This window comes from Sitodiplosis mosellana, unplaced genomic scaffold (genome assembly GCF_009176505.1).
Source record: "Sitodiplosis mosellana isolate CC-2019 unplaced genomic scaffold, AAFC_SMos_1.0 Smas_scaffold_6162, whole genome shotgun sequence".
Taxonomy (NCBI): Eukaryota; Metazoa; Arthropoda; class Insecta; order Diptera; family Cecidomyiidae; genus Sitodiplosis; species Sitodiplosis mosellana.
The window spans coordinates 655,020-682,153 of NW_022601403.1; the positions used below are offsets into that span (position 1 = coordinate 655,020).

The window sequence follows — 27,134 nt, forward strand, 5'->3', positions numbered from 1 at the left end:
GTGTGTGTGTGTGTGTGTGTGTGTGTGTGTGTGTGTGTGTGTGTGTGCATAAAATAGTGTGTATTTATCGTGAGAAGGTTATTAAAAAGTTTTGCAGCATGAATTTCAAGACTCCGGCTAAATCGACACAATGCCATGATGTCGAACGAAAGAAAAAATACACACGACTTTTACACCTTTATTTGAATTGCTTCCATTCAGCCAAAATTGAACTGTCGAAGCGGCAAAACCCACTCTTGTTCTCGCTGGTTTTGCTCCATTCCACATGCTCTCTGTCGTTCGTTTGTTCGTTTTCATTCAATTCAGTCGGGCTTGCATTCGGGCTTCATTTTTCCCTTGTTTCTTTTGCTTGTTTCCACGCTTTCTTTTTCCTCTTCTAAATCATTCAGTCGCTTTCTTTCTCTTGGTTCTCTCAGTCATTCGTTTTTCCAATTGCCTTTCTCGTTCATAGCGTCATGCTTTCTTTTTCTTCGTATCGCTCATATTCACAATTTCCCTTGTCCCGCGTTTGCTTTCTTCCATTTCACTCGTTCGCTGCTGCTCATGTTCCCTCGATGAACAATAAACCAACCACAAAGCAACTCAATATTGCAATATGAGCCATATTATTATGACTAAAATATTTGGTCACGAAGTGTATTTTCGTAGTTTGGAAAATATGCTACTTCTTGGCGTTTGCATATTCAATGAAACAACTGGCGGCAACGTGAGTGTATGTGTGTGTGTGTGTGTGTGTGTGTATGGATCGTAGTGCAGGTCTCTCGGTTCGGCTCGAATGACTCAATGAAATGTCAAAAATGGCCAATACATTCCTTCATGATGACACTATTACGTTCATTCTCTCTATGCGTGTTGCTGCCACTTTTCGTTTTCCCTTCAAAACAATGTACACCTTTGTGTTACACTGTGTACAAGTTCATAATGTCTTTTATGAAATACAAAGTGCATGTATCCGCTTCGCGCATAATATGTAATGCTGTCTTGTGTTACGTTGCTTTTTCTTCTTTCTTTCTTTCCTCTTCTCTATTTTTGTGTTTCATTTGTTATTGTGTGTTCAGTTTGTCGCCAGTTCAGTTTGTACACACGACAGCGATAGAAATTGACAGAGTTGTCATAAAGCTACTACGTTTGAGCTGCGCACGTGTATGCCTCGTATAGTTTTTTTTCTTCTTCTTTGCTCTGTTCATCGTTAAAGTTGTTGTTTTTGGTTCGTGTCGTTTTCCGACTTTCCACATTTCGAAGCAAGAGCATACACTCTCTCACACACACACACACATGGGCACGAGCACAACGTTCAGCAAGCTCACATTGGCACAAATACACATGCACACACAATCGAATACACACGCACGCATAACGTAAACCAATACACAAGCTCGTCCTTCGACACACGCTCTCGCTTGCTCAAAAGGAAATTGGTGATTTTCTCTATTCTCTCGCTCACGGTGTGTGTCGGTCGCACAACTCAGCACGTTCATTCGCTTGATCACGCTCTCTCGCAAATAAAACAAGGAAAATGAAAGAGAAACAACACGAAAAGAAAGCAAAGCAACGGGCAAAATACACAGCTTTGGGAGCTTGAATTGCGTGCATGTTTGGCCAAATGCTTTCAGTCTCACATCGAACACCCGTTGCCTGACACCATGTAGCGTACGCTTTCTCGTCATTTCAGCCCACCACCAACAATAACACACACACAACACAACCGAGAAATTTCAATCGCAGAGCGTGTAGAACTGAACATTTCTGTACTTAGCATTTTGTGTTCGTGGTTTGGTTTTTTTTTCGTTCGTTCCTTTTTCAATAAGCGAAATATCGTGAACAGAAGGTGAAGAGAGGCAAAAACACACATCATTATTAAAAATTTACAAAGTTTTCGTTTCGGTTTGCTTTATTTTTGTTACTTTCTTCGTTCGATAATAATTGAGGCAGGGCGTTGTGCTTATTCGGTTGCGTATTTTATTGCGAAAAATTTGAAACAGAAACCGATTCCATTTCTCCAGTGTGGACATTTTTTTCGGTAGATTTTTCAAAAATCGTTTGTTGATTGTTCAGTTAAGTGTAGTTGTCGTTTTTTGTTTATCGCACGCGGGTCATGACATCGTACAGCGTGTATCAATGTGACGAATGAATACCATTTATTTATTTCGTTTAGTTCCTGTCATCGTTGCTTTTGTTTATTCGGAAAATGTGCAAAAAGTGTGAAAATTGAGAAAAATAATAAATAAAGAAAAACATTCGAAAATCAAAAAAAGAGAAAGTGAAAAGGTGGACAACAAAATCGGTGTTTATTTCGCCGTTGTCGTCATCGTGCGTCGAATATCCAAAACGGTAATCAATTGTATTCAAGTTTTATTTTGGTGATTGTGGTCGTGATAGTGCTGAGAGACAGAATTGTAATTTGAGTGAAATGGCCCCGGTCATTTCTCTCTATCTATCGCTTTCGCTCACACAATTTCCCTACCTTCCATTTGATAGGAAAGTTTTGTGTCCCATGTGATTGATTGTGCGTTTGTTCGGCCGCACCGATGGTTTATTAGCACCAGGTCGTGAATGCCACATCATTATCGCAACTCATTAATAAAAAAAAAATTTCGGTCGGTAGAAAAAAAGGAAAACACAGAAAATAATGAGCAATTTACGGGCTGCGGTATATTCACGGAAAAATACTATAGCCCGACGAGATGCCCACACGAAAAATAGTGCGAATCACTGTTTAAAATGCGAAATTCGTTGATTTTTTTTCTCTCTCGCTCTGTCCCGGGTGTTTGGTGCAAAATATTTTTTATTCGCTCGCTTGATGTCAACTGTCGCGCCTTTTGCCTAAATGAATATTCACACACTCTCTCTCACTCACTCTTTCACTCTCTCTCACTCACTCTTTCACTCTCTCTATCTCTCTATTTTTAGCATTTTAACAAACATCACAGGCGAAAATAAATCAAAAGCAACAGCAAAAGCAAACGAAAAAGAAAAACAAATATATGAAGTAAGTGTACACATCAAATGCGATATTCATTTTTGAATCGGTCTATCTCGCTCTGTCTCCCCGGTCAAACACACAGAGTCTATGTTTTTTTGGATGTTGTTGTTGTTGTTGTTGTTGTTGTTACAAATTGTCAAAAAGTTTTCATTGATGAGTACAGAGAGTAAATTTGCGACGGTTCGAAAATCCGCATTATGGACGCATGTTTTGTATGCGTCCTGTAAATTCAATTTCGATGCCATCCAATGTGTGGGTTGATAAATAAATGAAGCAGAAATTGATGGGAAAAACGGAGGCAGGATTCCTTTTTTTTCAATTTAATATACAAAGAGACATGAATTGCAGAGAGAGAAAGCAAGAACGAGAACGAGAGCGACAGTGACATCGAGAGAGATAGAGATAGAAAGAGAACGAAAAAACGAAAGAAAATAGCGAAAAAACAGAAAGAGAAATGAGAGGAAGAGGGGAAAGTGGATGAAAATGAGAGGATTTACGAGAGTAACGGTTCAAGCGCAGGCAAGAAATCCAACAACAACAAAAAACGATCATTACCATCAAACGTGATTGCAATTTCGTGCAGTTAATTGCCGTACCAAAAATTGGCCGTGGCGTAAAATTGAGAGTTGAATTTAATTTTACAATGATTTTCTCTCTCTTTCTTTATCCCTTCATCCCTCTCTCTCTCACTCTCACTCTCACTCAATCTCATTCACCCTCATTCAATATGTGTAAAATTTTATCGCTCAAATATTCTGTTCGAATCGATTCGGCAAATCGGAATTATTGAATGTAATTGCGTGGTGTTTTTTTTCATTTCAATGTAATTGGCAAAAAGTCTTTTGCTATAGAATGAATACGCTTATCAACGTCGCACTAGTGGTTTCAGTTAAAATTTCGCTTTTTTGGGCAATGAGCTTAGAATGGCATGGAATAAATAGAAAGAGAGAGAGAAAGAGCATCATACATAAATGATAAATGATAGATGGAAAAAATTTCAGCAACGTTATTTCGTTTTCCTCGTATGTGCTGCTGCTGCTGCTGATGTTTTTTTATATGTATATCCATGGTAAATATGTAGGAAAGCGTCCATTCGACAGCACGCGTGTCTCGACTTAAAGTGTATCGGGGGTTTTATCCAGCAAACATAACAACAACAACAACAACAGTAGCAGCAGAAGCAGCAGCAACGGTAGCGGCAATGGTGGAGGCATCAGTAGCTACGATTTGGTGTAGTGTAGCCTCAGTATCTGATTTACATGTGTTTAAGCTAATGCACGCTCTCACCCCCTCCGGTTCGCTCTCGATGCAGCTATGCGAGAATCAGACACATCCAGACGGAGAGAACACATAATATACAACATTTTCACGTGCAAATTCGTATTGCATGTGTAAGTGCAGTATTTTCACTCGTCATTTTCGTTTCGCTGCTTTTTTCTTTATTTTCCATCTTCATCTCTCTTTAATTCCATGTAAATTACTGAATTGTGACCACATCCATCTCAGACGAAACCGTTAAGACTGGCTGGTGGTGGTGGTACTGTGTGTATGCTACTGGTTACTTTATTACTGTGTATTTGTTTATTTGTATGTATGTGAATGCCCTTTTTTTCCATTGGACCGTAAAATGTTCGCACGAGAACAAACGAAATGAGAAGGAGATTCGCAAAGCGAACGACAGTGAGATGGCGATTTCCACCGCAATTTCCAAGGGATTGAAATGCGATTGAGGCCAATCGGCACGTTTAATAGATTAAGATGGTCGACATTTCGTGGCTTAATATGAAACAATCAGAGCAGCACATATTTGACTCCGTTTTTGAATCCACTCCATCATCGACATTGTTGTTGTTGTTGCTTTTATGGTCGGATTGATGTGTATAACAAAGTAGCAGTGTGTCATGCCACCACTTTGTTGAAACAACATCGCGTATCAAATATTCTGTCGTCAGAGAGTCAAATAATAAACGACTTTCTAACAACCACTTTTTATGACCCATATTTTTTTTTCTTCCTCTCTCTCTACTCGTTCTCATGGTGTATTTTTGTTTCTCTCCCATCCATTTTTGTGTTCTTGCTACTCGTTGCTGTTGCTCTTGCTGTTTGCCCCTACTGCTACTGCTGTTGTTGTTGTTGCATTTTAGTTGCGTAGCATTTTTCGGTCTCTTTAGCATTCTTCGTTCATTGTCGACACATATGTACGATTGAGGTGCACGTTACGAACATATATCATTTCCATCGACAACACATACACACTTTCTCTCATCTAATGCCATCGTGTTGAATGGCTTTGTAGTGCTTCAATAATATAATCGTAATATGCCATCTCTTTTGCTTTTTTTCCGCCTTCAAACAAACAATTAGAATAATAGAATCGGGCCGGGGAGCTGAGTGAGGAAAGACAAAGCGAGGGTGGCTTTTTGGTCGCCGCAGGGGGGCCAACAAATACAAGACAAAGTAAATCCTTTTGTGTGGCATTGCACACCATATTTTTTCTCCGAATGGATTTTTTTCTTTTATTTCCCCGAGCCGCACGGATATGTCGAAGTGAACAGAGAGTAATTATTGAGTAGGTGGCGAAAGAGAGAGAGAGAAAGAGCGTGTGTGCTTCTTGTCATCAGGAATTGTTATCATTTGTGATAGGTGGTTGCCTATTCAACAAATTAGAGGAATACAAGCAAATCTTCTATCATCATCGGTTGCTTTCTTCCACTTCCTCCATCTCTTATTGTCACCGCTCTTATCTTCTTCTATCTCTTTTCGATACTTACTCGATCTCCTTCCAAATCTCCGTCACACTTTCTATCCTCTCTAGCACTTTCTATCGTTCTCTCTCTTGTTGCAAAATAATTATTTGCCAATTGACACATAAAACACATTGACGACTTAATCGAATTTCCTGTCATTCTCTCACTATATCCACTCAAAATCTCTTTCATTTTTCTCCGGTTCACCTTGTGTGTTCAAAATATTGTGCTGCTGTTGCTTCGGTTACAGTGTGTGTTTTCCCCATTTAAAGTGTATTTGTGTATGCTTTGTATATCAATTTTTCCTGCGGTTTTGAGTCATCGCTGCAAAAGGAGATTATTCCGTTGATTACATTTATCAAAAGCGAGAGTTAGAGTGAAGAAGAGATAACGACTGATTTGACGTGTTTCCGTATAAATGTTGTTGCATACACAACAGAAAACGCGATGCGGCGACAAGGCCAAGCAAAGCAACAACAACAACAACCGTTGATTGCGTTTTAAATCGTGTGCAAATCCAATTATTTTTATTATGATTGATTCGAACTTGCTTTTTTTCTTCTTCTTCTCCTTCGTTTTTACAATTCAACTATTTTTACCGACCCCCATTTCATCCGATGTGTTTTTTTGTTGTCTGTTTCTATATTCCACACAGGACGGCCGCCCGGATATTAGTCACAAACATTTCAATCAAAATTAATTAAGGGAAATTTTTCAATCAAAAATATCGACACACACTCACGGTGTCCCAACTCAACCAACGTAACAGAATCAGGCAAATGCAACCAATCAATCGACAATAATAATCACAAATTTGCGAAGCAGCATCCAAGGTTTGGACAGCAGCACACCTCCCCACAAATTGAAATAACCATCAACGTATTCAATACGCAGCAACAACACGGATCAACGGAGAATAAACGCATTGGCAAATGATGTGTTCGCAATCAACGCATCAACAACGACATGGCCGATTTAGAATCGATCATTGAATTTTCGATTGAATTTTATAAATTTCACAATGTCGATCTATTCCAAAGAGGGTGAGTTGATATTTGGTTTTTTTTTTATTCTTTTTTTTTGAACGAGCCTAGTTCCTTTCTTTTTTGTTTCAATGTAACACGTGTTTTCTCAAGCTTTTGGCTCAATTGATATGAAAATTGGTTTATTGACTTTAAAAAATTTTTTTAGTGATTTTTTCGACTTTTTGCAACGATGGTTCGCTTTTTGCGGTATTTTTTGTTCCATTGTTTACTTTTGTCGTCACTTTTTTAATTGATTCGTTCTTTCATCGTTTTTTTATAAAACCATTTTCCAATTATTCCATTCGCCATTTCAATTTTTTTCAATTTCGATTCTCTTTTTTTCTGAATTTTCAAATTTATTCTTGATGTTTTGCCTTTTTTTTTTCTAATTAATGCAGTTTAATGTTGAAAAAATCGAACGAAGCAACGAGATTTAAAGTGCAAAAAAAGCGCACGAACGAATCGATAGATAGGTAGAGAGGGAGAAAATGAGAGAGAAAGAGACGGAGATTGAAGTAAATGCGATGTACTATGTAGTATTCGCTTTAAGAATCCATACGATGCGACTCTGTTGATGATTATCGATGATGAAATCATATCGAATCAGTTTCCAACCAGTAGCTGTAACAACAGAAAAAAGTTTCATCAGTCTCAAATTGCTGCTAGCAATAACGGCAACATCGAAAAAAAAATTGATTCGAAAAACATGGTACAGATAATATGCAATCGAAACAATTGAATTTGGTGAAAATCAAATCCTTTCGTCAAAATTGATATATATGTGTGCCCCCTTTTTGTAGAGGCTTATTGGAAAGATTTTGTGTGGGATCGTGTAGTTTGTGGGTCGTCGAGATCGAGAATCACTCTTACACCCACATCGACATTTCATCGATCCATCCGGGGCCAGATTTGTGATTTGTGCAAGGGATTACATTTGAACGAACATAAAACTTCAATATCTCTTTATTATTAAAAAAAATGGTGGCACTTTCTGCAAAGCAGCACGAATAACAGCGACAATTTCTAAAGAGTGGAGTGGAGAAAAAAATCGGTCGGCATTTTACAGTGCATTTTGTCTTGGGATATGTGTTCAACGGATTATGTTTTGATTCCAATTCAATTCATATATCCCTTCGTTGAATTATGAACACACACACACACAAGCCCAAGCTTCCTCTTTCCCTTTCTCTCTCTCTCTCTCTCTCTCTCTCTCTCGCATACCCACAATTTTGTGAATGCGACGATATTTTCTTTCAATGATTTCGATTTATAAAATACCCGATTATATGTGCCGGAGAATGAAAAAAAAAAACATCCAACAGACACAAGCGAAACAAAAATCGGGTGGCATATTTCAACGATTGATGCTTTTATCTAGCCGCTTATGAAATAACACCCCGCTGCTTCTCTCTCAATAAAATCATATTTATCGTTTTGTGTGCATATATGCGTGTGTCGGTTTTAATTTTCTCTCATCCTCTTCCGAAACAACATGATTTGTCACTTTCAGGTTCTATCAAGTGCGATGCTCGTTGCGTGTGTCACCGCGAATATCGGTGCAGATTGAAGCGAGTGTTTTGGAGAGTTTGAACAAAGAGATAACATCGGCGACGGTAATACGGGGCGCGGGTACATCGAAAATTTTTCAAATTCTCTATCGAAATGAAGAGGTGATACTCCGAGACACGGTCCTATTCCGAGTACGGTTACCAGGTAAATTTTTGCGTCTCCCCTTTTTTTTGGTCGGTTATGCCATAGACCAACTTATCGATTCGAATGGGAGCAATAACATCTTATAACGGTTTTTTCTCTCTCTCTCTCTCTTTTTCCTGTGTTTTTTCCTCTCTGTCTCTCTCTCTCTCTCTATCTGGATTTCATTTTTATTCTCTGCTGTTTGTTCATAAACAAAAAAAAACACACACACACATCTACAAACCCATAACAGTCGATAGCAAGAATATACGTCAATCGATTGAGCGTGCCGAATTCTCATTAAACGTTGAATTATGGTTTGGCGAACAAGCGCCCGGTATCGCTCTCAATCTGGTCTCAACACGTACGCTTCAGTTGAATTTTCATCCCATTCGTGGTCTTCACTATCATTTGCCGGTTTTATTCGATTATTTTCACATGGCTTCCGTTAGCTTGAGCTTGCATGCAAGTTTAATATCGTTTCAGTATAATAGGTAGGTAGAAAAGCGGAAGGAAACAAAAACATATATATATAGAAATGTGTGTTTGTGTGTGGAACAACGAATGGGAAAACCGAGAGAAACGAGAAATGTATGTGCGCTTCATTCATGTGCAACTCGTGAAAAGTTTTCTCTCGTTGCCTTCGCAACAACTTTTGCCATTTGCCAAAAATGCCCAATTCTTTGATATATTTTCATTTCATGTTTTTTTTTCCCTTTTTCCCATCGTAATTTCTCGTTTCAACCATCGCTCGGTCGGTCGGTGTGTTTGTGTGTCTGTCTCTGGGGATTTCGATGCATTACAAACTTTTTTATTCGTTCTCGTTCATGCATCGCGCCGCTTTTGCATGACTAATACACATTTCAATCTACTGCTGCTGTTGCCGCTGCTGCCGCTGCTGCTACTTCTGCTACTGATGTCGCCATGCTATACGGCTACACACCAGCCTCACAAAGAGCTCAAAAACATGGAACGGAAGATTAAGCTGTCGAGGTGGAACTTCATCAAATCATATCGATAAACCGTCAAAACATGCAACATCCAATCGCTTATCATTCACCAAACAGGTGATTTTATCTTCCTTTCCGTTTCTTTATTTGTCACTCGCGTACACTTTTCATGTAATGTTTGACTCTTTGAATGGGTTGATACAACAGCCACATTCATAGATATAACAACAAAGCAACAAATTTCAACAGCCACCAAAAATTGGATTCGGTTCAAATGCTTAGAAATTTTCTTGAAAATAGTTCTTTGTATATTTTCTAAAAGAAAAAAAAACCAAATTGCAATTTCGACGAACTTCGCGAAGAATGAATTCAATCTCGAAAATAACGTTGAATTCATATTGAAGACATTCTTACTTCCAATCATAGGTTTAGTGCTAAAGCATTTATTACACTCCTTAATGCCATCTGTTTGATGTAAACATGAAAAAAAACCAAAGTGACTATGACACTCCATAGTGACTATACATCCAATGCCCATGAAAAAAATGTAGACCAGTTCTGCAACTGTATTTTGCCGAGCTTAGACCATGAACTAAGTTTATGGCAAAATATATGTAGCTGTAGACCTGGTCTACATTTTTTCATGGGTGGTCCAAAACTACACCGAAAAGATGGTACTCGCTATAAATGCATCACTACTACTACTTTTAATTACAAATTCGATAGAATTTTGACTGAAGGATTTCTCTCAAAGAAAAATCATTTTCCGAGTTAAAAAACTGTTTTGAATCAAAAACCATCTTTTTGAAATCAGAATCGTCTCTTTTTCTAGTGGAAATTATTTGTCGATCAAATCGTTCTTTTTTTCGGATTAAAAATTTTCTTTTCCGTTAAATCACCAAAATCATTCGAAATTAATTTCATTTGAACCAAATTCAAGGAATGTTTAAGAACGAAAAGTCCATCGCAATTTTTTGGTTTTACCATCGAATCCATAGAAAGTGTGCTGCACTGTGTGTATTGATTGCATTCAATATAGATTTTCTAATTGGTGAAACAGGTGCATGGTGAAATTTGTGCCTTACTCATTGAAGTATTGGAATCGCTGAAAACCAATTTAACCGACTTTAGCTGCGTGTTACCAAAACAATGGATCGGTTTGATAAGTGTAACAACAAGCAATATAAATCCGTCTGAACGACTCGAACAATTAACCAACCGTACAAAGGTATGTTGTTGGCCATGAATACAAATAGCAGAGAAAAAAAAAATCAATCGCAATTAAAAAATGATAAGCATTTTAATGTTATCCATTTTCTTTCTCTTCTTTTTTCGCCCCATTTCTTCGCCAGAAATGCAATTCTGATGAGAATTTTCTACAACGAGCCAGAGCCGATTTGAAGCAACTGTGTGACGATTGTTCATTGTGTTGGAAACGAACATTGGCGGCAGCGAGCCAACCATCGGTGCATGGTTTGTTGGCCAAACGACATCATACGCTGCGCGTGAAACGATTTGCCGAAGGATTTTTTGTGAAAAGTAATGCACGTCAAACGGCCACAATGTGCAACGATTCCAATTATCACAATTACAATGCAATTTATGAAGCGGCCAAACGATCGCGATACATCAATTCCCTCCCACTTTTGCCTGTACATTGCACCCCAATTGATGGCGATGCTAACTCATTACCCCTCATTTTCGAAGATAAATACGAAGGACTCACTGAATCGTTAAATACTCAACGTAAGTCAAGCGTAAAACAAATCCATATCGATTGAATCGATGGGGTTTTGATTGATGATTTTTATCGTCGATTTCTAGTGGGTTTTCACGGTCTATTGGTCTATACATGGCTTTTTCATTGATTCTTCAACTGTTTTTTGAACATTCCTTAATTTTTTCGAAATTTCTGATGATTTAACGATTATTTAGCCAATTTTTCAATTTGGGTACTCATTATCTATCGACAAAATCTCACCATTTTAATGAAAAAATAGGAAAACTTATAAATTTCAAGCAAAAACTATCAAAATCATTGGCAGAAAGGAAGAAAAAGTGTATCTTTCTAAGAAAACAATCGTTTATTACCTCTTCGAGACTTGAATTAACGTTAGATAGTCGGAATGCAATGAAAAATTCAACGTGTTTAGCTCAATGTCATGTGAATGAGTGGAAAAATATCTTTAAATTGTCGCATCAAATCGAAGAGATAGCAAAAATAATCAATGCGTCAACTAGAAATCTCTTCGATCAAACCCATTTCACTGGGTCTTAATTTTTTTACTACTCATCAAACAATAAATTTGCCAGTATTTTTATTAATTGCTAATTTCTTCATTTCTTGTACTAGATTTCACAGAGCATTCCGAGGAGCAAGCGCCGCATGGTTGCTGCAAAAGTGATTGTGTGTGTCCGATGCATGTGAATTGGTCGAATGGTGTAAGCAATGGCAATGGTAAATATGTTGGTGTCTTAACGCCGCGTCTCGCCCTTGGTGGTGATATACTACAAGCCAGTCTCACCATCACACCGTCGGCTCACAATAATTTGGTGCAACGAACAATGTCCGCACGGCATTCGGTACCGGTTTCAAATGCCATGTTGCATCCCAGTCTATTTTACGATTATGGCAATGGCAATGGCACGGTATTTCCATCGACGCGCCACAGCAAATCACTCGATCAATTGGAATTGTCAGCGATAAACAATCATCATCAGCATTCAACGTCGAATGGCATTGCCTATGGTGCCCACTTAATACCATATGAAAATGAATTGCTTGAAAATGCTGAAATGTGCGAGCTCACATCACTGTCAGACGATAATGGACGCAATGAAATGCAGGCAATGGCACACAATGAATTTCCAATCACCGGCCATAAAATGTTGGAACGAACAAAAAGTGCCAATGGTGATTATACGAATGGTCGTAGCAGTTCGTTGAAGACGAAGTCGACGACGAAAAAAGGTTGTTCAAAGGCAATCACATACGATAGCATCAGTTCGAAAAAGTTGCTGCACAACGAATCGTTTAAGGAGAACGAACCGGCGAAGGTGACGAGTCAAAGTGCGCGTTGCAATGGCAAGAATGAAATGTATGTTATGCGATCGGAGCGAATAGTGATGCCACGAAATCCACCGATACAATTGAAAAAATCCAATAAGCTATTCAATGGACGGGCATCGAATTTTCGTGTAACCAACAACAATGGCACGGATAAATTGAATATATCGAGTAGTTCGGAAAATGAACCGTCACCCGTGCGAAAAGTGAGCAAACGAAAACGAAAGCTAACACTATCGTCCAGTGTACCGCTGCGAATGGAAAATTTCAATGGAAATTCCCGGGTGGGCAGCGAAAGTTTACCGAATTTATTGCAAAATGTGTTGACAATGTCTACGTCACAATCGATTAACTGGCCGGTGGTGATAAGTGACACTGCCAGTCCATGGAATTTGAGTGAGAAAAGTTTGAATGTATCGGACTCGGAACGTGAAAAATGTGGCTCGAATCAGCGTCGATGGTCAACAAACAATGGCCAATATCTGCAAGTTGAACGGCAGCAAATTTTGCGCAAAGATTTCAAAATGGATAACATTAAATGTGAACAAGAAGAGGATTGGTTTGAAATAAAACCGTTACCTGAACGACATTTGTACATACGCAAAGATTTACTACTGAACACGGACAAAGATAGCAATAGTATTCGTGGGAAAATGTTATCGGAAAAATCCAAATCCGAATTCAATTTGAATTTATTGACACCGCCCGACCAATTTCGTGATCCACCGTCAACGCAATGCGAAACCAGCTCAACCAATAGTACCGACAATGATGATGATGATGAAGATACTACTACCAATACCATTGATTTTGCGGACGATGATGACGCAGTGGTAACGGAACGCCGACAAAATATCATAAAATCACAAAGCAACCGAGATCTTTCCTATCAAAATGAATTTAACAACCGAACAATGGACACCTTTGATGTGGTTCAAGCACTACCAGCTGCCGTTGTTGAGCATATAACAGACAATGAAGTTGATATCGATGATGGCGGAGTCGGCATCGATGACGACACCAACGATGACAATGAAGACACAATGAATGAACAACAGACCAAAGTCACACTACCCCTTATGGAATTCGAAAAGTGTCGCATCGAATTTCGTAAGCAAATCAAATATTCCGGCCAAATGTATTGCGATTTCATTAAATTCGCATCTGAACTACCATATTTCCATATCAACGATGAATATCGAGCACTATCGCCAAATGGCATGCATTTAATCGTTTGTGTTCATGGTTTGGATGGAAATTCAGCCGATTTACGATTGGTGCGCACATATTTGGAGCTCGGTCTACCCGGTGCCAATTTGGAATTTTTGATGTCCGAACGCAATCAGGGTGACACATTTTCCGATTTCGAAACGATGACTGACCGGTAAGTGATCGTTGTGTGTTTTTTTTACTGTGTGTGTGTGTGCTGTTTGCCGATAAGTGCAAACTTTTAATGCATTTTAGATTGTTGTAAAGGAACCTTTTACGAACGATTTCTTTTCATTTTTGGATTTAATTTCTCCGAGAAAAGTTTAACGTTTTTTTGGGCAGATTTTTTTCTTCTGAATTTTTAAGTGTATTTTTTGACCAAGTCCCTATGTTTGACGGGTCTTTTCGAAGAATCGAGTCCATGCTCGAAATGATTTTTCATTTCTGAGCTAAAAATTGGTTCAACCAAATTATTTTTTCTCGACGAGACCTTGAATTGAATCAATTTTGTTGAACAAATCATCTTTTTCCGCCGACATTTGGAGATTTTTTATGACTTGAACAATCTTCATCGTTTCCACCATCTGGAAAAGCTTTTTAAATTTCATTTTTTTTTTTTAATTCATTAAAAATCCTAAAAAGAACGTTCGATTGTCGCACAAAATTAAATCGAATTCATTCGGAAAATTAATTGAAATCGATTAAAAGGAAAACGTCCACTTTTTTTCTCAATGCCATTTTTCTTTCTCTCAATTGAATTCTTGTGTGTGTTTGTTTTTTCTTCCATTGTCTGAATTTGATTAGATTGGTGTCGGAGATATTGTATCATATCGATAGTTGTGGCTTAAATCCAACGCGAATCTCATTTGTGGCGCATTCTTTGGGCACGATAATTGTACGTTCGGCATTATCACGGCCGCAGCTTCGTCCCATTTTGCCTCGATTGCACACATTCCTGTCACTCTCCGGCCCGCATTTGGGCACTCTGTTCAACAGTAGCGGCTTAGTCAATATGGGTATGTTATACGTATTTAAAAACGGGTTCTATGTGTGTGTAGGTATACTCACCGAGGGGCAAATCACTCTAAAGTAATTTGTAATAGAGAAAGTAAAAGTAATCGAGATTTTTACACGTAAATTACTTTCTCGATTATTTTCTCTATTACAAATTACTTTAGAGTGATTTGCCCCTCGATACTCACAGTATACACAAAGCGCCACAAGCTCTCTTTTTTCCGCTCTTCTTTTTTTTCTTCTTTTGTTGCTCTTCTTCTCCCATCTTTCCAATTTTCCCGAGCTCTATGTAATATGATTATGCAATGCCCCATAGGTATGTGGTTCATGCAGAAGTGGAAAAAGTCTAGTTCATTATTGCAACTGTCTTTACGTGATAAATCCGATTTGCGTAAAAGTTTTCTGTACAAATTGAGCACGGTCAGCACTTTACACTACTTTAAAAATGTACTGCTGTGCGGATCCAGCCAGGATCGATACGTGCCATCACATTCGGCCCGCATGGAACTCTGCAAAGCAGCTGTTCGTGATAACTCAATTTTGGGAGCGGTTTATCGGTGAGTATTGATGTTCATTTCAACACATTTTATGTGATTTTTTTCCGGGATTTTTTTTTTATATTTTAGTTTGTGATTTCTCGTTGTGATGTCTCGTTTTAGTAAAGAAAAAACCATGTTAAGAGCCTTAGGTTTTTTGTCAATAATTTCTTTCTTTCTAGATCTTTTCTGCTTTTAATACTTGATTCTGTTCATTTGAAATTCTAATTTTAATACGATACCCAATTTTCATTTTTGTTAAGAAAAAATAGTGAAAGCCAAACCATGGCTTGAGCCAACAAATAAGCCAGCGTTCACCAAATAACATTTTTTTTTTCATACAAAATTATTTTCTCGTTGTTACAGTGAAATGATCCACAATATTTTGTCACCGATGTTGGCCCGTCCCGATTTAACCTTCATCCGTTACGATGTGCAGCATGCGCTGCCAAATACGGCTAATGCATTGATTGGTCGTGCTGCGCACATAGCCGTTCTCGATTCCGAGCTATTTATCGAGAAATTTCTATTAGTTGCTGGTTTAAAATACTTTAGATAAACGTCAATTAGTTACCTGCCTGCTGTGAAATAAAATCCCCCTATGTTAACTTTAAATATGTCGTCCTTTTTGTGAAACAAAAAAAAAACTATTCAATTCCAAAGACACCTTATTTAAACGAATGAAAAAAGAAAAATAATTAGTTGTGATTTCTCCTATCTCCTTGTTCGAAACGAATTGTTTTTATTTCCCTTTCTTTTTCTTACGTGTGATACGACTGAATTTCCTCTTCTATTGACACCGAATAAATTAGACTATTGATAACAAATGAAATTGTACCCATTGACAAATCAAATCGGTTAAAACAAGAAAATAACAAATAAATCACTTAAAATTGTATTTTGGTCGTTATTGCACATACGTAATGATTCTTCCACGGTTATAACACGGTGGTTAACAAATTTTAACGATATTTTTTATTGTGAATAAAACAAAACAAAACCAAACCAAAAAAACACACTCGTAATATGTATGTGACTTTGTCAATGAAAATGCTTATGAATTTCAATGCGTCCAAGAAAAAATGAAAGAAAAACTGTATGGCGTGTGAGAAATTGTGAGCAAACTATAGGAATGTGTGCATTTAAGTAGAGTCTTTATTTATCATATATTTATGTATAAATTTGCGCGCGCGCTTGGATCGATGGCATACATGCTATCTTCTCTATAAATCGAGTATCATTTTAAATAGGATAGTGGCAGAAACAAAAACCAAAAACGTAAACCAAAACAAAGTTTCAATACAGTTAACCTTTAAATACGTCAACATGAGCAAATCTTCTGATTCAGAGACAAAAAATATTTATAAATGCTGAAATACAAATAAAAAAAGTGCCAACATTCAATTTTTTTTTACCAATCGAAATTCCTATTTCGGTGGTGATTCCATGGATGTGGTACCATTTTCGAGTATTTTTCGCGCACTTTGTTAGAGGAATAGAGAACAAATTCACAGAGCATTTGCAAGTTAAACACAATAACCAATATCAAACAATGTTTGATATCAAACATATTAGACCCATAGAATGAAAGAACAAATTATGAGCTCTTTATCCATGCCTAAGATGGAAAAAAACTTAGAGCAAAAAAGAGACAAATAAAGTAGCGATCAGGAGTGATACAACTCAGCATTGAGCAGAAAAGACGTTTTTTTGCATTTTTCTCGCTACTGGAAAGAGATAGCGACTGAATGTCTTCGGCTAATTTGTAGTTCTTTATATTTTCTACAATAATACCGAAGACACCCAAACGTTATCTATTTCCAGTAGCGAGAAAAATGCAAAAAACGTCTTTTCCGCTCAATGCTGACTTGTGTTACTTTTGCTCGCAACTTAATTTGTCTCTTTTTTGGTGCAAGTTTCGAAAACTCTTTACCTATTTTGCAATTTTCTGAATTGTCTTTGAAGATTTTTGCAAATTTAAAAAAGTTTTTTATTTGCAGTTTTCTTAAGTTTTTTGAAGTCTTAAAAATTGTTTGGAAGATTTTTGAAGCTTCTTGATGATTCATTAATATCTTGAAGTTTAAAATTTAAACACAAAACCAAACTTGAACACAAAAATACATTACTTATTGAACATCAAGCATTTTTCGAAGATTTTTTTCCAAGGGTTTTCAAACAAATTGTTAAGATCGACCAAAAATCTGCGAATTAGAGAAGATTTTCTGAAGAATTCACTCAAATTTGATGCAATTCTGGCAGAAAATATGAAAAAAAATCTTTGGTTAGACTTCCCCAGTAATACGTATTCAAATAGTTGAAATATAATGAATTATGTGAAAATTTCATGGAAAAATAATGAATATTAATAATTCCTCTACCTATGTTGAAAAAACATGAGATATTCTAAAAATGTAAAGATTCTGTATAAATTTCGCCTTCAAAAAGAAACTTTTCCTGAAAAAATTTCTATTCATTCTTTTGATTTCATTCAAAGCGACGAAAAACGGTTCTCCAAAAGTAATAATAAAATACAAAAGTAAAGTCATCGAATTCCATAATTGACTGAAGTTAGCGCAAAAATGCTCGAAACAAAATGTCAAATTTATTCATCGAAAAGCCGCGGAATGGAATTTCAAATTGGTTTGCAAGTGTCCCATCTTTTTCTCACTGTGTATCAAAAATGTAACTTGAACGCCGAGCGAAGTAGTGAATAGAGCAAAACGAAACAAAGAGATAAGAAAAACAACAGTAAAAACAAACAAACGATCGATCGATGATTAGATTCGGCCTATGGTTTTGTAGTTGATGAGAGTGTATCGAATATGTTTAATTTGCGAAATAGTAATCATTAGAGAGGATATTTATGATCTTTATATACAAACACACACACACAATTATGTATACATACACTTTATTAGAGAATTTAGTGAAATTGGCTGATGAGCAATGAATTTTATATATATTACAGCAACAAAAAGAAGAAGGAGAAGAGTAACACAGAGCTGTTTGACTTATTTTGTAGTGAGATGCATAAGGAAGTAGTAGCTGATGGATTTTCTTTTGGGAATGAGTAGTGATTAGAAAAATGCGACAAAGAAGAAGAAGAAAAAAACAAACAGAGTTTTATCAATACACATACACACAAACACTTCAACTGTAGAATAAGTGAAATGACAGAGATGAAACTAAAACTATATATGGTAGAAATTAATCGAAACTGCTTACGCGATTTACGGGAAAAACATACACACACAGACACTCACTAATGGCACGATAACATTGACGCGCAGTGGTACGCGTGCGAGACGATTTTAGACGAATTATAGAGACACTTAGGAACAATTTGTTTTATTGGTAGAGACAGAAATGCGAGAACAGTATAATATATACATATATTCAAATGGAAAACACTTTTAGCTAGTCAAGAGAAGAGAGTCAATTATATCAAATTTTTTTCGTGTGTGTATGTGTTTTATTCACATTTATATATATAAATATTTAGGCAGGTATATAGCGAAACCTGTGTTTAGATCCGCGTTTTCTTTCCTTCAACCACCCAATGATCCCCTTTTGATATACCGCCATTCAATGAGCCATATACACAAACAAAAATCTTATTTGTATTTAGCATTTAGCAATGCTTACAACCACACATATGATCTCCATGGGAAATTTGCAGAAAAAAAAATTAAAAGAAAAAATCAACTTAAAATCAAAACTAATCAAAACGAAAACATGAACATTTTGAACATTGATTCCAATTCGACCAAAACATGTCTAAGCTAAATAAAATGTACAATTATGAAATAAAAGAAAAATTGACGCGCTTCTTAAGTGATTGTAAATGTTATGTAACATGAAATTTCTAGATTTTATCGTAATTTTTTTCCCCCGCTTGGAAATGCCGTCGATACACAAACAAACACTGTCGTTAAATATTTACTATTTGAGGAAGATAACAAAAAATGACATTTACTAAAAATTGAACCAATCAAAAAGAATAATAACAAGAAGATTTAAACAAAAAAAAGTTCTATACATTTTTTTTATAGGTGTTAATGAAATTATCTATCGAAAATCGAATTAAAACAAGAAATGAATGTACGTGTTTTTTTCGCTATTTGACGATCATGTTAATCTCTCGAGAGAGTGTTTTTCCATTGCACTTCATTTCTTACTGTTCATACAATAAAAAAAAAAGCCAATCGTACTGAGGAATCATCTTTTTTCACTATATTTCACGCGAAATCAATTACTATCAACTTTTTTCATGGTATTTTAACAAAGAAAAAACAAAACAATGATGATGATGATGAAAAATTTTGTGAAACAAATTTTCTATATTTAAAATTCAATGAACTTGTTTCAGATGAACTACAATAAATGATAAAATAAATTGAAATAAAAATTGATGAGTACAAAGAAAACGACTCAAAATTCAATGTTTTACTTTTTTTTCTTTATTTGTAAGATGGAAACATTCTAGAATTCGCTACATTTTCGTTGGTTGATATTTGTCAAGTTTTCAGAGCTTCAAAGTGCATCTACCATGCCTCGGTGGGATATCTTCAAATTAATACCACTTTCGACAGCCAATGTCAGGGCATGATTGTTCATCACCAGCTCACGATCATCGATGCATTCGAAGTTATATTTCCTTAACCTAGGGGAATATCACGAAATTTTTATTCACAAAACTTATTTTTATCTCATTTATTTCATACAAATCCAATAAAATCAATGTTATTTCAAATATTTCGCAAAATCTGTATTATTTACTCATATTCAGCATGTGAGATTCTGCTGAATACTTTGACATATGCAGAGTATTACAGATATGGTGAATTTCCAGCTCCAAACTATCGGTTTCTTGCGCAATTGTATGAATTTTGAAGATAAATGTGAATTTTTGCAGATTTGTGAAGATATGTTCAATATCAAAATTCAAGATGGCGTCTAGTAAGCACGCCCGAACTGTCAAATTTTCAAAACTAAATATCTATGGATATTTATGGAAATTTTGAATATTGTATTGAAAAATACACAGAACTTCAAATGATAAACTTACGATTCACTATGCAAAATGTCACTAACAAAATTTATTTTTTCACTATAATTTTCATTGTCGTGCGGTCAAAATAGTTGTCATTGTGGCGATGACAATACTTTGCAGACCGCAATACCGCGGTATATCTGAAAAAATCTCAGATATCTCGCATAATGTATTAAAATTGAAATAAATTTGAAAAAAATTTAAAAAATCAATAGAAATTCTATAGTATTTTTTTCGTGATATTCCCCTAGATTTTACAGATTAATAATTTGATTTTACACTTTTGCAACATAAATGCTTAGTAAATTCAATATCATTAGCTTTGATTCAATTTCGTGCTCAATTGTATTTTTCAGGAATAGGCCGTTGCAAGTCGTCGCATAATTCATGTTCACATGTAGGGTTTACAACCGTTTCGACAAATACCGCAAACGGTGATAAAAAAAACTTTATTTTTCTGTAGTGTTTTATTTTGACAGTTCAAAATACCGCAGAAATAACGATAAAAAACGAAAATAACGTTTTTTGGGCGTTATTTAACGGCTCTGTAAAATAACGTTTTTTCGAAACACTGAAACGAATTAACGCGTTTTTAAACCCTAATCACAAATGTGATTCAAATATTTTATCTCACTCTCGCGTTTGATGCTCATCTCAAACGAACGTGTTCCTTGAATTAAGCATTTAGTGGTTTTAGTTTAGGTGTGATGTGAGAAATGCCAAAAACATCCAATATGGTTTAGTCGTCAATCAGTTTTGAATAACATCGATGCTCAACAAAACGAAATCATCGCATTCGCAAGGCAAAAATATCGGACAATCCTGAATACTAATTTGTTTACATTTCAACATAAACAGAACGAATGAGTTTGTTGTTGTTTGACAATTGATTGTTTCAATTACAGTAGAACGTCTCGATATGAGTCGCTCGCGACAGTTGCACAAATGATTTTTTTCTTCAAATAATCATAAGCAATTTAGATTCACGTAATCCCACTATTGCGTTATTTTACTGTATGACATACAGTGTATGACTTTGTATGAACTTCCGCTGTAAATGCGCAATTTCGATGCCGTGTGATGGGATGTCAGAGTTTTGAAGGTCTATATTTCCACAGTTGGTTTGAAGCATAGTGATTGAATCTTTAACGTAATGCAATGCACCAAAAGTTTCCATCTTAATTCACATCGCTTGCGATCTTTGGCCATTCATTCCGTTTCGTTGTCAATGGCACAATAATTATTCAGTAATTCACTTCATACAGGTGACGATGAATATTGGCGGTTGAATTAATAATTTTTTTACTTCAATGTCTGTTGCCCATTGAACAGAATTCAGACATCATGAATTTTTAATGCGAATGACAAAAAGATCATAATTCCGAATGTTCGATAAAATTTAGATTTGTGAAATAAATTTCCACGCGAATTTAACGGGCATTTTTGAATCGGACTCTGAAGTTGCTCAAAAGAGAGCTATTGATTGACACAAGTGTGACACAAGTCACCAATACAAATAAACGCAAGTGTGTGAATCGCAGCAACGATGCCGCTGGTTGTGGTGCTGAGCTTGCTAGAATGTTCGATGGGTCACACAGTGAGGCAGACATTTTGAAAGACGACACACGCAAGGGATAATCAATTGAATTTTCAGCAGAAAAAAGGCATCAACAGCCGTAAGTGTTAAATATTTTTCATTTATTTCGATATTAAGCTCAGAATCTCGCAATTCTATTCTGAAAGAGACAAAACACATAGCATTTTCATGGAAATTGTCAGAATAAGTCTATGACACTTGCCTTTTGATTTTTTTTTCTTCAATCCATCAGGAAATGAACCCATTCAAAGTTGTTTCTGGTCGATGCAGAAAGCGCAAGTCAAAGTCTGCAAAGGTTGAAGTCAAGCAAGAGCTGGTGATTAAAGAAGAGCCCAATGACGGTGACGATGTCATGAACATACCATGGTCGAGAGTTGATGGAAGATATCGTGCAAATTACGAAAGGCCGATTGACTTTGCCTGTGACTTCGATCAGATCAAAGATGAAATCAAATGTGAAGAAGAAGAGACGAGCAAAGGAAAGACCTCGGTACCAAGTGAACGATCGAATGACAACGACGCCAACTATGATGACAACAAAGACCCCATGGATGACGCAATCGATGTTCAACAACCGGAATCAGTTGGCAGCGGGAAGAAACGGAATGAAGGCGCCAAAAGACGAAACAAACAAACAATTCCCGGGAATCAAGCGACCAAAAAGCAAAAGAAGCACAAATGCCATGTGTGCAATCATTTATCACGTTGCAGCGCTGAACTCCAAATACACTTTCGAATTCACACTGGAGAAAAGCCGTATCAGTGTGATGTTTGTTCGAAGTCATTTGCACGAAAAGGTGATCTGAACAAGCATAAGAAAACGCATGGCCAGTTTCGTTGTTCGAAATGTAATCAAATATTTGAGCAAGAATCAGTCAAGATCGAACATGAAAGGCTCTGTAATCCACGCCAATTCGAATGCGATATTTGCGGATACAAAGCATTGCACAAACCAAACTTAAAAAGTCATATGCGGACTCACACAGGTGAGAAGCCGTTCGAGTGCTCAATTTGTTCCAAATCATTCATAACAAATGCTAATCTTCAAAGACATTCCATGCCGCACAAGGATGAACTGCCGAATAATTGTGCGAAATGTGGTCGACGATTTGCCACTCCAGACGATAAGAAATCACACGAAACGCGCTGCCAACGAAGTCCATTTGCTTGTAATCAGTGTCATTACAAAACTGTTCAAAAGAATCATTTGAAGCAGCACATGCAATCAAAACACGGAGCAAAAAGATCGATCGAATGTGAAATTTGCAACAAGAAGTTCGTCAAACGTATTGTTTTAAATCAGCATTTGTCATCAGCACACAGCGATCAGTTCCCATTCCAATGCTCCAAATGCATCGGAGGATACGCAAGCGAAGATGCAAAAGAGGTTCATGAAGATAGCTGTGGCTACCGTCAGTATCAATGCCATTTGTGCAAAGAGCATCGTCGAGGCAAACAAAGGTTGAAAATTCACATGCGAAAAGGTCACACCGGAGAGCGAATTCAATGCGAAGTGTGCTCAGCAAGCTTTACCCACAAGAGCAATGCCAATCAACACATGAAAACAGTTCATCGTTTGGAGAAGAAATAAGTCACAAATTCTAGAGATTTATTAAAACGTAGTTAAGCTTAAAACTAATAATAAACTTTCATGACACTTACAAAGCAATTTCACATGAAAGACAGTCACTGAATAGCAATAACGAGCATGCACCTGAAATTGAAATAACATTTAATACTTTCCAAAATAAAACTGCATAGTCGCTTGAGATTTAAGCTCCCATTTTGATCGAAATAGAACAGAACATGAATACATATTGAAACTGGAATAAAAAGAAAAAAAGCGGCTGAAGAGGGTTGCGTTTAATTTCTGAGTTCATTTTTGCAGCAATTCTCTTCTCCAAAGAAAGAAACAAATGGTTCCGGGAATATGTATTATGTTGGCCAACTCTGCATTCGAATCGGGTTTGTACATTTTCATTATGAAGTCTCAGCTTCAAAATATATTGTTCATAATTCTCATTATTCGAATATTCGATTTGAATTGGTTTCTGATTACTTGTCTATTTGCCCAATTCATTGCCGCCACTTAACCAATAAATGTCACACTTCAGACTCCAGATATTTTCGATTACAAACAGAAACATGCTCTTCTAATGCGACTCTTGTTCAATTCATGGATTGGATAACAATAATAGATCGATGAACGAATGACTTGGAGTGGTGATATGCGGTTGTAGTTGTTTATAGAAATACAAAAACATAATGGATTCAATCTCGTCAGCCATTATTCGGTTTTCGATTCTTCAGACAAATTCTAAACTAAATCGATATCCGATTGTGATTAATAAGCACATGTACCGCGAATTGCTTTGTTTTCATCTTGAATCGTATGCATTTGCTGAGCCAGAAATTAAAATAGTATTCTGCGATACTAATTGGTTTACATCATAAACATAAACACAACGAATCAGTTTGTTATTGTTTCACAACTAAATGTTTCCATCATTCAAATTTCACGCACCAAAATGTTCTTCGTTCCCAATGGAATTGCTTTCAATTTTCTGCCATCTATTCAGTTACCAAACAAATTTGAAGTTGGAATTTGAAAAAGAACATTTCGCATGAATTTAACTGATTATTTTGAATTGAGCTCTGCTTTTTGCTCAATTGACAGCTACCAATGGAGATGAAGTGTCACTTTGCGTCGTTGAGAACTTAACGAAACTCACCAACACAAACAGCGCGCTTGCAAGTGTGTGAAAATCAGCCTCGATGCTGTGGTTTACGTTGCACGTTGTTCTAGATTGTTCCGTCGACCACAGAGTGAAGCAGACATTTTGAAGGAGATACGTGAAAGAAATATTTTTCAGAGAGAAAAGGCGGCGACATCCGTGAGTGTTGAATTTTTTTTTATTCGATCAGATGTCACTTCTTGAATATAAAATTTTGTGATTCGATCGAAAAATAGAAAAAATCATGAAAATCAATAGATGCTCACGAAAATTGGTTACACATACATAACCCAATATTCGAACAAACGCCCTGAGTGCACATTGCATGCGTACTTTTCCTTTGTATAAACGAGTCGAGCACGCATAGTTTACATTTGATTGAAACAGGGCTCAATGATTTATGATATTGTTTTCCCTTGAATTCAACAGAAAATGAAGCCATTCAAAGGTGTTTCTGGTAGACGCTGCAAGCGTAAATCAAAGTGCACAAAGGTTGAAGTCAAGCAAGAGCCGGTGATAAAAGATGAGCCCAATGACGGTGACGATGTCATGAACATACCACGGCCGACAGTTGATGGAAGATATCGTGAGAATTACGATGGGCCGATTGACTTTAACGATGATTTCGATGAAGTAAAAGATGAAATCAAATGTGAAGAAGGAGAGATGGACAAAGAAAAGGACTCGACACCATGTGAACGATCAAATGACGGAGCTGCTGCCAACCATGATGACAACAAAGACTTGATGGATGACGTAACCGATGTTCAACAATCGCAACCAGTCGCAACCAGTGGGAAGAAACGGGATGGAAGCTCCAAAAGACTAAACAAACAAACGATTCCCAGAAATCAAGCGGCCAAAAAGCAAAAGAAGCACAAATGCCATGTGTGCAATCATTTGGCACGTTGCAAGGCTGAACTCATACGACACTTGCACACTCACACTGGAGAAAAGCCGTATCAGTGTGATGTTTGTTCGAAGTCATTTGCACGAAAAGGTGATCTGAACAAGCATAAGAAAACGCATGGCCAGTTTCGTTGTTCGAAATGTAATCAAATATTTGAGCAAGAATCAGTCAAGATCGAACATGAAAGGCTCTGTAATCCACGCCAATTCGAATGCGATATTTGCGGATACAAAGCATTGCACAAACCAAACTTAAAAAGTCATATGCGGACTCACACAGGGGAGAAGCCGTTCGAGTGCTCAATTTGTTCCAAATCATTCACAACCAACACAAAACTCCAAAGACATTCAATGACTCACAAAGATGAACTGCCGAAGGCTTGTTCGAAATGTGGTCGACGATTTGCCACACCAGACGATAAGCAAACACACAAAACGCGCTGCCAACGAGGTCTTTATGCATGCAATCAGTGCCATTACAGAACTGTTCACAAGAATAATTATAAGACACACTTGCAATCAAAACACGGAGCAAAACGATCGATAAAATGTGGAATTTGCAGCAAACAATTCGTCAAACAGATTTATTTAAATCAGCATTTGTCTTCAGCACACAGTGACCAATTTCCATTCCAATGCTCCAAATGCTTCGGAGGATACGCAACCGAAGATGCAAAAGAGGTTCATGAAGATAGCTGTGGCTACCGTCAGTATCAATGCCATTTGTGCAAAGAGTATCGTCGAGACAAACAAAAGTTGAAGATTCACATGCGAAAAGGTCACACCGGAGAGCGAATTCAATGCGAAGTGTGCTCAGCAAGCTTTACCCACAAGAGCAATGCCAATCGACACATGAAGGCAGTTCACCGTTTGAAGAAGAAATAAGTCACGCATCACTTAGATTCATTAACGTAGTTAAGATTAAAACAAATATTTCATGACACTTACAAAATAATTCACACATAAAAGACAACCACATCAAGGCGTCGTTTTTATGCGCACGGGTTCAAATAACATTCAATACTTTCCAAAATAAAACTGCATGGTTATCGCTTGAGATTTAAGCTCCCATTTTGATCGAAATAGAACAAAACATGAATAAATATTGAAACCGGAATAAAAAGAAAAAAAACGGGTTAAGAGTGTTGCGTTCAATTTCTGAGTTCATTTTTGCAGCAATTCTCTTCTCCAAAGAAAGAAACAAATGGTTCCGGGAATATGTATTATCTTGGCCAACTCTGCATTCGAATCGGGTTTGTACATTTTTATTACAAAGTCTCAACTTCAAAATATATTGTTCATAATTCTCATTATTCGAATATTCGATTTGAATTGGTTTCTGATTACTTGTCTATTTGCCCAATTCATTGCCGCCACTTAACCAATAAATGTCACACTTCAGACTCCAGATATTTTCGATTACAAACAGAAACATGCTCTTCTAATGCGACTCTTGTTCAATTCATGGATTGGATAACAATAATAGATCGATGAACGAATGACTTGGAGTGGTGATATGCGGTTGTAGTTGTTTACAGAAATACAAAAACATAATGGATTCAATCTCGTCAGCCATAATTCGGTTTTCGGTTCTTCAGACAAATCCTAAACTAAATC

The 27,134-nt window shown here is 36.8% G+C and overlaps 3 protein-coding genes across 3 annotated transcripts; all 3 read left to right on the forward strand.

The window, feature by feature from the left end:
• The first annotated feature begins 1,580 nt into the window (after window positions 1-1,580).
• On the forward strand, window positions 1,581-16,237 carry LOC129574284 (protein FAM135A). Its single transcript, XM_055456073.1, has 11 exons — window positions 1,581-2,331; window positions 6,386-6,773; window positions 8,266-8,468; window positions 8,701-8,941; window positions 9,394-9,514; window positions 10,458-10,625; window positions 10,750-11,143; window positions 11,751-13,848; window positions 14,478-14,689; window positions 15,004-15,244; window positions 15,590-16,237. Exons 2-11 carry the CDS (start codon window positions 6,697-6,699, stop codon window positions 15,780-15,782), a joined length of 3,948 nt encoding a protein of 1,315 aa, XP_055312048.1. The 5' UTR covers window positions 1,581-2,331; window positions 6,386-6,696; the 3' UTR covers window positions 15,783-16,237.
• Window positions 16,238-21,875: 5,638 nt separating this feature from the next.
• On the forward strand, window positions 21,876-26,500 carry LOC129574326 (zinc finger protein OZF-like). The gene is made up of 3 exons (XM_055456159.1): window positions 21,876-21,952; window positions 22,106-24,767; window positions 25,038-26,500. The coding sequence occupies exon 3, from the start codon at window positions 25,041-25,043 to the stop codon at window positions 26,400-26,402; it is 1,362 nt and encodes a 453-aa protein (XP_055312134.1). The 5' UTR covers window positions 21,876-21,952; window positions 22,106-24,767; window positions 25,038-25,040; the 3' UTR covers window positions 26,403-26,500.
• LOC129574435 (zinc finger protein OZF-like) lies at window positions 22,109-23,464 on the forward strand. Its single transcript, XM_055456486.1, has one exon. The coding sequence runs from the start codon at window positions 22,109-22,111 to the stop codon at window positions 23,462-23,464; it is 1,356 nt and encodes a 451-aa protein (XP_055312461.1).
• Window positions 26,501-27,134: the final 634 nt, after the last annotated feature.